The sequence below is a fragment of the Tachyglossus aculeatus genome, chromosome 10 (genome assembly GCF_015852505.1).
Source record: "Tachyglossus aculeatus isolate mTacAcu1 chromosome 10, mTacAcu1.pri, whole genome shotgun sequence".
In the NCBI taxonomy this organism is placed as follows: Eukaryota; Metazoa; Chordata; class Mammalia; order Monotremata; family Tachyglossidae; genus Tachyglossus; species Tachyglossus aculeatus.
This window is the reverse complement of record NC_052075.1, coordinates 10,865,653-10,877,319: the sequence shown is the minus strand read 5'-3', so window position 1 is coordinate 10,877,319 and position 11,667 is coordinate 10,865,653. Positions and strand designations below refer to the sequence as shown.

Sequence of the window (11,667 nt, the reverse complement as noted above, 5' to 3'; positions counted from 1 at the left end):
GCTTCTCTACTTGTTTCCTATGTGACCTTGGGCAAGTCATTTAACTCCCCTTTGTCTCAGTTTTCTCAACTATAAAATGGGGTTTAAGACTAAGCCCCATATGGGATATGTACTGTGTCCAATCTGATTAGCTTGTATATCCCAGCATTTAGTACAGTGCTGGGCACATAGTAAGTGCTTAACAAATACCATTTTAAAAAAAGGGACAGACAACCCTGGAACAAAGCAATATGGGACCAATGTATTAAGACATCTTGGCAATTGTGGTCATGAAAATAGTTAAATCTGCTCTGTTTTCAGTGCCAATGGCAACAAAACTTTAAGACGTTTTGTTCAAGTCCAGAAGTATTAATCAGTCAGTCAGATTGATTGATTAGGAACACTCCATCCATCAATTACTGAGGGCACTGTAGTAAACATTTGGAAAAATATAATAGTAGTCATGAGCCCTCCCTCAAGGAATTTAAAATCTAGCAGGGGAAGAAAGGAACTAAATGAAATTTCAGTTAGGTGGAAGCAACCGAGCTAATGAACCGAGCTAGAGAAGCAGCGTGGCTCAGTGGAAAGAGCCTGGGCTTTGGAGTCAAAGGTCGTGGGTTCAAATCCCATCTCTGCCAATTGTCAGCTGTGTGACTTTGGGCAAGTCACTTAACTTCTCTGTGCCTCAGTTCCCTCATCAGTAAAATGGGGATTAAGACTGTGAGCCACACATGGGGCAACCTGATCACCTTGTATCCCCCCCAGTGCTTAGAACAGTGCTTTGCACATAGTAAGCGCTTAACAAATACCATCATTATCATTATTATTATTATTAATGAAGAAAGCCCAGGAACATTACTATGTCAGCTCCCAGCAGCTGTTGGATGCCACCTGAGCCAGCCCAGCCAGCCTGTCCCCAATCTGCTACCCACCCCGGCCTAACTGCTCTTGCTGAGAGAACTGGTTCCCCAAGTATGTCGGCCGGACAGATTTTCACCCGCCCAAGCCCAGTTTGGCAGGATTTTTATGCAGTTCAGCAGGAGGAGCTCAACCAGCCCAGCTCCACGGTGATCCCACAGCCCGGAACTCAGCAAGAAAAGGTGTCTCCTCCGCTTTCCTCCCTCCTCTTCCAGCAGAGTGTTCCCTCTTCAGGTGGACACGTCTTACCTGGTCTCCTCCCTGGAACGACTGGGGAACGGTTCGCCCTTGGATGTGGGTGCTATGGCTATGTTTGATAAGATTAGGGTTTATTGAGAGCCATCAAAAGAGAAGTCAAGCACAAAGTCTTAAAGAAGGCTACTCTTTAAGAGGCCGGACTCATTGACCTCAGAGCCCCAGGTCTAGAAGCTGCCCGACTGGAGCCATGTGGAGAGAGGATCCTGGCCTCAGGGACGGGAATTTCACCCCTTGTATCTGTTCTCCTTCCTCACCGTGTGTGACCCTACCCAGGTTCAGGGGCCCTGAGGAGAGTGATTAGCCAGCTGAAGGGATGTTAGTGCCCTTCATTCAATCATAGTATTTATAGATCACCCACTGTGCGCAGAGTACTGTACTAAGCACACAATAGAATTAATAGACATGATCCCTGCCCTCAAGGAGCTGACAATTTATTGGGACACTTGGGAGCTTTACCTGTGCCTTTACTTGTAGTAGAGGTAGTAGAAATTTTACTTGAGTGCCCTCTGGGTGCAAAGCACAGTTCTAAGTGCTTGGGGGAGCATGATAGACTACAAAGAATTGGTAAACAAATAGAATCGGTAGACATGCTCTGTGCCTTCAAGGAACTTACAGCCTAGTGAGGGAGAAACTCGCAATGGTGGAGAGATAGCTCCATATATATAGACATATAAAGATAGAAGTCCTGACCTGAAGAGGAAATGGCAGGAGCCATTTTGGAGTGGCCGGTGGGGTTCAAGGAGTGACCCACAACTGAAGAACCATTTTGGAGAAGGCATTTGGGGGTTCCCACTCAGCTGGCAGGCAGAGAGCTTCCAAGTATGGCATTTCCCCGGGCCAAAGATGCCCCATGAGGCCCGGGTTGCTACCTTGAGAGTGGTACAACCAACCATCAAAAACATCAGCACTCAATGCCCATGCTGTGCCCCTGGGAAGCAAGATGGCGGTGGGGCAATGAGGTAGGGAGTTTGGTGGGATGCTGGCTCCATCCGCCCGCCAGAGTTTGGGGTAGTGGAGCCAGTGCAGGGCACATTCAAGCTTTGACTTCCATGTCCTCCGCAGAGGGAGGGGTGTAGGAATCTTCCCCTCTAAACTGTAAGCTTGTGATAGGCAGGAAATGTGTCTGTTATACTTTATTGTACTCTCCCAAACTCCTAGCACAGTGCTCTGCACACAGTAAGCTCTCAATAAATACATTTGACCGACTGACTTCCCCTTCTTCCTTCAACCAGGACCTCCAATCCCACCCCTTCCTTCAGGCCTGGACAAGGCAGCCCACCTGTTTACCATTGTGCCTCATCCTTTCCCTGCTGAGGAGTTAGAACTAGGCCTGGAATTCCTTAGGGGGATTGCTACCTTTATGTAGTCTTGTAACTCCAAATCCTTCAGGTTAGGAGAAGTCCCGTCTGATGTGAACTTTATCCTTGGGTGGCCGACGCCAGGCTCCACTGGTATGGGTCTGTACCACAGTCACCATCCTTATCATCATCACCTGCAGGATTTGCCGAGCACATACCGGGTCCAGAGCACCGTCCTGGTCACTTGGAAACATACAGGAAAGTGAAGAGAGCACAAGCCTGGACATCTGGAAACCTGGATTCCAATCCTGGTTCCATCACTTGCCTGCTTTGTAAGCTCTGACAAGACATTGAAGTTCTCTGTGCTACAGTTTCCTCATCTTTAATTGGGGATTCAATACCTAAAGGACAGGGACTGTGTCTGACCTGATTATCTTGTATCTGCCTCAGTGCAGTTTGGCATATAACACTTAATAATTACCATAACTATTATTACAGTAAAAATGGAAAATCCGGCCCTCACCCTCAGAAGAGTTGACAACCTGAAGGCCAATACCAGGGCCCCGGTTTGTGCCTAGACTGGGGCGCTTTGCCAAAATCTGGGACGGTAGAGGGTGGAGGGGGAGGAAGGAGAGGCGAAGGCTGGGTCACCTCACTCAGCTAGCCCACAATTCTTTCCTATCCTGCCCCCAACCAGCTCTGTCTCCAAACTCTCACCTTCTGGGCCCCCCGGGAGCCCTGGTTCCCAGTTTAAGGCACACAGGCTGGGAAGAAATGTCTTTCACATTAGGTCCACCCGCCCTGGTACAGGTTTGGTGTGAGTGATTAGGACTGTGACCTTGTTGTGGGCAGGGAATGTGTCTACCAACTCTGTGGTATTGTACCCTCCTAAGCACTTAGCACAGTGCTCTCCACACAGTAAGCACTCAATGAATATGATTGATTGACTGAATCAACCACACACACAGCAGCGAAGTCAACGGCTGCCCCGTCCCTGAGGAACACCCTCAGCTCGTCCCCTGACCTCACTCAAAAGCCCCACCTTTCCAGCGCAGTGCAGGTGGAGCGAAAGGGTCCACAGCCACCTCCTAAGAGTCTGACATCAGGCCAGGTCTGAAAGCTGGGTCTTGAGCCTCAATCGGCCCTTGAAATGGAGACAACATCTTCCTCCTGGCTGGCCCTACGTGGTGATTCAAACCCGTCCCCTTGAGGGAAATCTACACTGCACAATCAGAACTTCAGTCCTCCGCATGTGGTCACACTTAGAGTCCTCTAAGGGGAAGAAGAAACAACCCCTGATGAGGGAGGAGAAGCACTTGAGAGGTTGAGGGAAATGTGTGTAAGGAAAGATGAGCAGTGGTGGGGAAGACACGCAGAGTGAGGAGAGCCCTCGGGAAGAGGAGAGTACTGAGGAAGGAGCCTTCTGAGGGGAAAAGAATATTAAGGGGTAAATACTGAGGCGGGGTGGGTGGGGACACGGAGAGTGCAAGAGCTCTGAGGGGAAGAGTGTTGAGAGGAAAGCACAAAAAGGGAGAGGAGGTGCTGATGGGGAGGAGAATTCTGAAAGGAAGGAGAGCTCTGAGAGACAGAGGAGAACATGCTGAATTGGGAGGAAAACATGCAGAGTGGAGGAGCTCTGAGAGGAAGAGAGTGTTGAGGGGAGAGCATTAAGGAGAAGGAGAACAATAAGGAAGAGAACACTGAAAGGGGAGAAGAGAAGGCTGAAGGGAAGTAGAGCAATGAGGGAGAGAGGAGAATGTTAAGGGGAGATTGGTGAGGGAGAAAGGTAACGGAGAGGGAGAGCTTTGATGGAGTGTGTTGAGAGCACTGAGGGAGAAATGGAGATGGCTGAGGGGGAGGAGACTGCTGAAAGGGAGAAGAATGTTGAAGGAAAAACCCTAAAGTGTAGGCAAACATTGAAGGGGGAGAGAGCACAGATTTTGGCAAAATACAGCTCTGAGAGAGCAACTGCAGGAGATGATTGACAGGACCTTATGGATGGGAGCAAAGAATGGACAAAGGCATGGAGGCCTGTGGGGGAACAGCCAGCAGGAACCAGAGTTGGGGCAAGCCAGCTGGACAGGTATTCAGCAACAACCAAAGTATTGACCGAGGACCTGACAACCTGGAAGTAAACTCTCTGGAACACTGCCAGGAGGCTTGCTGAGTGCCCACTGCAAACCTGCTGTGTGCCCACTGCAAACCTGCTGTGGGATGAAGAGATAGGGGGGCTTTCCATTTAGATATCCCCCTGCCACTGAATACTTACTGTGTCAGAAACTGAACCCCTCACCTAATGAAACAAACATTCTACAAACAATCCCATCCAGGTCAACAGCAGTCCCTCCACCCTCCCTCTTTCCTGGCTCCTCTGATGACTTCATTAACCTCCTATTCATTTATTAGTGTGGATCAGATGGGAGGTTCCTGCTCATAATGGACAATTAGGGGAATTTCCCAATAGTTTTGATAAGCAGGAAAAAGGGGTGGAGATTCATCTTCCTACTACTCTACAGCTTCGCCTACCCCACCCAGTCCACCTCCCCCTCTTTTTTTTTTTAATGGAATTTGATAAGCATTTACTATGTGCCATTACTAGTGCTGGGGTAGATATAAGATAATCAAGTTGGACACAGTCCAGTCCCACATGGTACTCACAGTTTTAATTCCCATTTTACAGATAAGAGAAGTTAAGTGATTCACCCAAGGTCACACAGCAGATAAGTGGTGGAGCTGGAATTGGAACCCAGGTCCTTCTGACTCCAAGGCCTATGCTCTATCCATCAGTTCATGCTGCTTCTCTCTTTCCAACCCAGTCGTGGGCTACTGACTAATCCAGAGCAAATGACCATTCCTGCAGGTTCTCCAGGCTACTTACCCCGGGACCCTCCAGTTAAAAATCCCAATGTTAGAGAAGCAACGTGGCCTAATGGATAGAGCATGGGCCTGGAGTCAGAAGGACCTGGTTTCTAATCTGGTTCCGCCATTTGACAGCTGTGTGACCTTGGGCAAGTGCCCTGCACACAGTAAGCGCTCAATAAATACGATTGATTGATTGATTCACTGCTTTGGGCCTCAGTTCCCTCATCCATAACATGGGGATTAGGACTGTGTGCCCTACGTGGGACAGAGACTGTGTCCAACCCAACTATCTTATATCTAACCCTGTGCTTAGAATAGTAGCTTGCACCTAGTAAGCACTTAAATGCTGAAATTTTTATTATTATTGTTATTATTAACATACTGTACAACAGCCACGCAGATTAGTGCAGGCCCCCAGCCCTCAGACCAAGGCCCAGGCCCTGGGAAGAATTTGAAGCTACCTGCCCATAGAAAGTGAAGATGGGTCTGGCCAGGGGTGCCTCTATTTTCCCAAAATGAGGACAGCCCCTGGGCTCCTTAAGTCTCAGATCTAGAACCGCTCTCTGGGCAGGCATTTGAAGAGAGAGGAAGGGGAATCGTGCCTGTTAGCCGGGGCACCCTTGTCTCTGAACTCGAAAATCCGCACGCCCTTTTGGTTGGAGTATTTTGTTTATTGTTTCTCTCATCACTAGTATAAAAATCAAACTGTGTCCAAGAATCAGATTTATGATCCTCTGGGGAAAGATACCTATAGTGCAAACAGGGCTGTTTCGTGTGATGTTGCTTTAACTTAGATATGTACATAGAGCAGAGTGTGTGGAAACACAGATAACAAGTTTAAAAGATATTACAAAATATACAGGGTTTCCCTTTCGTTTACATTTTCCTTTTCAACGAAGCAATATAAAACAAGGATCGTACACGCTATTTACTATATAACTTATGAAAAATGCTGTACAGGTAAGGGGGGCTATAAATACAGAGTATAAATGGCTCTCTTGAGAAATCGGTCTATGCCCGGAAGAGGGGGGCAGGAATAGTGGCAGGAGCTGGGGTAGGGCAGGGGTAGAGGCAGGACAGAGAAAGGGGCAGGGCAGGGGAAGGATGAGGGCAGGAGCTGAGGAATTGGCAGTGGTAAGTACTGGACGACGGGCAGAGGCAGAAGCAGGGGCAAGGACGGGGCCAGGAGTTAGGACATGGGCAGGGGCAGCCTGGCATCTATCAGGATGCAGGGATCCCAGCAAAGAGGGGGTGATCTGAAAAAAAAAAAGGCTGGGTCCTCTTTCTGCTGGGAGTTGGAGGGGGGAGCTAAACACGAAGTAGGGGTGAGAATGGTGTGAGGGAAACGACTGTTTTGGCTAAGTAGCTTCACAGTTTTTAACATGGGGTTCTGCAAGTACCACATAGCTCTGGGCTAGAAAAAATGGGGAGAGGAGAGTTTGAGGGGAATGGAAAAGAGAGAGGTTGCTCCTGGGCACAAGCAATAGGAGGAGGTATGGAGAGAGCGTCTGGATTTCCTTCGTTGAGGAGTTAAAAGTATAACAGGCTGAGGAAGGCAACGGAGCCAGGGACAGGCCGGAAACAGGGCCTGTTTTTCTCCAGGGCCAAGGGAGCTGGCAATTGGCATGGACAGCGGTCCCAGGAGGCAGACAAACTCCAATATCCACTGAGGACTCCCACACATCTCCTACAGAGACACCGGTCCCAGGAGGCAGACAAACTCCACCATCCACTGAGGACTCCCACACACCTCCTACGGAGACACCGGTCCCAGGAGGCAGACAAACTCCACCATCCACTGAGGACTCCCACACACCTCCTACAGAGACACCGGTCCCAGGAGGCAGACAAACTCCACCATCCACTGAGGACTCCCACACACCTCCTACGGAGACACCGACTCACTCAATCTGCCCTTCCTGTCTTTGCCCAAGCACCTTCCAACCCCCATTGCCTGCACCCAACTGCACAGATCTACTCCCCACTCCACACCTCAGTCGGGAACAGTGAGGCTCCCATGGATTACGGATTCCGCTGAAACTCTTTAACTTGAAATCTCAGTGGCTTTGACAAGCTCCCCACACCTCCCCTCAACAAACACACACACAAATAAACAGTGCAAGGGAGTCAGCGAATGGGGATGCTTCCAGATCCCAAAATGTCCAGTGGGGTCTGGCGTAATGAGACTTGTTAATTGCCCATGGCCAGAATCCTAAGGGCTGATCTCAGGCGCCCAAAGTCCAGAGACCAGGCTGGGGGAAAAACACAGAGACACTGAAGCAACAAGAGAGCAAAACAACGAACCCTAAGACTGCAGGAAGTACAGCTCGGAGAACATAAAATAAGTTTGTGATGAGAGCCTGGAGGCTTCTAGAGAGCAAGCCAGAAGGCTTTTCCCCTTTTCTGGGGCCCAGAGGATTAAAGTCTGGGTTCACGGAAATATCCGCGTGCCTGGACTAACCGTCAAAATGCCACCTGTGGCTGGAATCGGCTGAGTCCCAAGCTGGCTGCCTCCCCGCCCGGGGGGGACCCCGCCCCGCTCCTGACCAAGAAACGGTTGAGAGGCAGGAGGCCGAGACCCGGCCAACCCGCTGTGTTTTTCTGAGTCTCTGATAGTGTTTCTGCCATCTCAGCAAGCTCGCTTCCCAAAGCAAAAACCGTCCCGCCCGTTGTGCCGCAGCCTACCCGAAAGCTGAGAGACAGTGAGGATTATGAGGCGGGGGGCAGGTGGGGGTGGGAGGCCAAGAAATCAAGACTTCCTGGGACTCCTGGGGTTTGACTCAGGGTGGGCGGTAGCAAGTTGGGGTGCAGGGGAGGGGGACGTCCCTGAGATGACCTCAGCTCCCGCCGCAAATCCACACCCAACAAGACCGGCAACCCCAGCCGTGCTGACCCAGTTCCTGCAGGGGATCGATTTCCCTCCCTGCCCCTGCCCTCTTGACTCCAGGTCCCTCAGCGCACCGGGCTCGGGCCAGGTCTTCCTGTCAGAAAGGGAAGGCTGCCTATCGTTGCCACCTGGGCCCTGGGGAGAGCAGTTCCAGCCTTCCTCCCTCCCTTGTAAGCTTAGAACGGCCACCCCACCCACCCCTCGGCATTTTCAGGGGTCCTTCACTGGGGCACCCAAGGCCTCTGCTGTTTGTCAAGAAATAAAATGTCCGTCAGAGAAAACGCTCCCTCGGGTCAGCTTCCTTTCCCCCAGGCTGGGGTCCTGACGGCCATCTGCCGTGGAGGGAGGAATTGTTGGCGTCAACCAATGTCCCTAATAAGCCTGCCAGCCCAGCTAGCCGGTCCAGGGCTTCCAGGGGCCAAGGCCAAATCAACACCCTGGAGGACTGGAGGTTGGAGGGCGGGGGGAGGAGTCCAGGTCCTGGCAGTTGGTGAGAGGAGCTGTTTTGGGGCCACTGAGCTCAGCTATGCTTCAAGAAGGGTAGGCAGGCAGGCAAGCAGGTAGGCAGGCAGTCCACCCTCCTGGGGAGAAGGCGGGGAGGCAGCAGTGGGGCAGCGGTGAAAACAAACTGCCCTCCCATCCCTTCCTTCTCCCACTCCCCTGGTCCAGCTGCCCCTACAAGGCCGTGCTGCTGGAGGTGGCCTTTGTCCCCGGGGCGGGGGCTTGGTTCCCTTCCTGGGCCTCGGTGGCCAAGGCAAGTGTGTTCTCGTACACCTCGCATGCCTCGATGGGGATGTCCTTGGTGGGCTCCTCGTCTTCCGCGTTCAAGTCCCGGCAGCACTTACTGCAGCGGCAGCACATGGGGCAGCCGCAAAGCGTGCAGCAAATGCGGCAGCAACAGCAGCACTTCCGGAAGGAGCCGGTTAGGGAGGTAACCACGTTGTCCCAGGGCTTCAGCGAGTGCATCCACTTGGGCAGGAAGTCCCAGTCCCGCAGCTTCTGGGGCAGGACGTTGCTGCAGCGGGACTGCAGAATCCGTAGCACCACCACCAGCAGCAACAGCAGGACGATGGGGCCACCCACGCCCACCAGCACCAGCCAGCCGGCCAGCGACAGCCCAAACACCGCCAACGGCGCCACAAAGAAGCAGCCGATCAGGTAGAAGACGGCGAACCAGCGGTACTTGGCCGTGATGTTCCCCAGGCCCTTGGCCAGCCGGATGGGCAGGCGGGTGAATGGGATCGGGTACCACAGCAGGATCCCCGAGATGTTGAAGAAAAAGTGGCACAAGGAGATCTGGAAGCCAAGGGGTTAAGCCCGGTGAGGGGGTGCCCGACTCGTCCAGCGAGGCAGGGGCTGGGTGCCCAGGGTTGTGGGGGAGAAGGGGCCCACTGCCTGCCCTCTTTTCTCGCTTCCCACTGGTCAGCGTGTATCAGTGGACCCTGTGGTGGACAGTTCCTGGCAAGGAGGCCAGGAGCCCCCGATGTAGATTGGTTTGTGGAGGATGGTAAGAAGAGCAGAGGAAGGGGCTTGGTTCCAGGGGCCTCACCGAGCCAAGCTGACTCACCTGGAGCCACAGCCCCCATCCTCAAACTGCTTCACCCTCGAGGGTCACCCCACTGCGGGGACCCTGGGCAGAGGCTGCTGAGGGTCCTTGTGGGCTGGCCGGCTTCTCAGTCGGATCTACAAGGCTGGCCCAGTGGGTGCCTCTTCCTAGAGGTGGGCATGGAACCCACCCTGGCCCCTACCCCCTGTGCAGGTCCACTCTGCCCATGGCTTTGGCCTGGGCTTGACCACTGGTTATCATTAAGAACGAGGGATGATGGAGCCCCTCCTCTCAGGTGGGCGGTAGCCGGGGGCGGGAGGGAAGGGAAGTGGTGCGGCCCACCTTCCTTCAGCATCCTGCCACCTCTTTAGGCCTGGGGAAAACCCAGGCTGGGCATATCTCCAAAGTGGCGACACGGACAAAGCCCAGCCAGGAGAAAAGCACCCCTGCTGAAATCCTCTGTGTCTGACAGAAATCAGGCAGTGAGCCTCACGGAAATCAGGGAGTGGGCCTAAAAGAGGTCCTCTGCCTCACCTCGCTATTTCCCGTGGATGAGGAACTCTGACGATGCTTACCACCTTGGGCTCTGTACTCCTAATGCTTGGGGAGCTGCTTTGTCTCACCTCACTATTTCCTGTAGATGAGGAACTCTGATAAGGTTTATCGCCAGTAGGCCCTTGGGTTCTGTATCCTTAATGCTTTGGGAACTGTGGGAAGGATGAGGCTGACGGGGGTGGAACTGGTCCACCTGAGCAGGGCTGACGCCCATCCTCAGGACCACGTAGAATTTAATGGTGCTGTTTTTTATAGTCCCCTGAAAGCTGTGTCTGTTGGAAACACAGTTTCCTCTCCCCTTCATTCTGGAGTGGAGCCTCAGTGTCCCTGCTCCCTATGGGGGTGATTGATAGTTCTCCACCCCAGAGAACCGGCCCGAGTGTCTGCAATGGGTGGATTTCCCCCACCCACCGGCCCCAACTTGGACACCCCTGACTCCACCTCTGACCTGTAGTGAATTCTTCAGAGTGTTCCCCGGGCTGGCCAGAGCTGCCAGGATGGCCGTGGTGGTCGTGCCGATGTTGGAGCCCAGAGTGAGTGGATAGGCTCTCTCTATGCTGATCACGCCGATACCTGGGGGGAGAAAAGAAGGGGCCGGGCTGAGCCGGAGAGGGGCTGGTGGGCCGGGGATCGGTGACGGAGAGAAAGACTAGGGCTGGGGTAGAACTCACCAACCAGAGGGGTGATGGCCGACGTGAAGACGGAGCTGCTCTGCACGATGAAGGTCATCCCCGCTCCCACCAGGATGGCCAAGTAGCCCGTGACCCAGGCGAAGGGGAAGGGGAAATCTGGAACACAGAAGGGCAGGGGTCCCGGGTGGACAGCTCCCCCAGGGCAGGCAGTGGGCAGGCCTGCCTGAGCCTTGTGACTCAGGGAAGAACAAGGTGTACAGGAAAATCATGGAGGTTGGATTCAAACCGTGGCTAGGCCGAGATTTCAGCAACAGAAAATTCATGTGGCAATTGCTAAGCGTTTACTATGTTCCAGGCACTCTATTAAGTGCCGGGGTAGACGCAAGATTGGACGCAGCCCATGTCTCACATGGGGCTCACAGCCTTAATCCCCATTTTAAGAGATGAGTAATTGAGGTCCAGAGAAGTTGAGTGACTGCCCAAGGTCACAGAGCAGACAAGTGTCAGATCCGGGATTAGAACTCAGGTCCTTCTGACGCCCAGGCCCCTGCTCTATCTACTAGGCCATGCTGCTGCCCTATTGTCCAATTCCCAAAAGCAGCATGGCTTAGTGGAAAGAGCCCGGGGTTTGGAGTCAGAGGTCATGGGTTCAAATCCTGGCTCCGCCAACTGTCAGCTGTGTGACTTTGGGCAAGTCACTTCACTGGGCCTCAGTTACCTCATCTGTAAAAT

The 11,667-nt window shown here is 52.9% G+C and overlaps 1 protein-coding gene across 2 annotated transcripts in view; it reads right to left on the bottom strand.

The window, feature by feature from the left end:
• Positions 1 to 5,965: 5,965 nt before the first annotated feature.
• Positions 5,966 to 11,667, bottom strand: part of SLC34A2 (solute carrier family 34 member 2) — a 39,626-nt gene continuing 33,924 nt past the window's right edge. For both annotated transcript variants that reach the window (XM_038753013.1, XM_038753014.1), the window contains exons 11-13: positions 10,975 to 11,091; positions 10,752 to 10,876; positions 5,966 to 9,498 (exon numbers count right to left, since the gene is read on the bottom strand). In XM_038753013.1, coding sequence (XP_038608941.1) covers positions 8,878 to 9,498; positions 10,752 to 10,876; positions 10,975 to 11,091 — 863 coding nt within the window. In that variant the 3' untranslated portion in view covers positions 5,966 to 8,877. The remainder of the gene's footprint in view (positions 9,499 to 10,751; positions 10,877 to 10,974; positions 11,092 to 11,667) is intronic.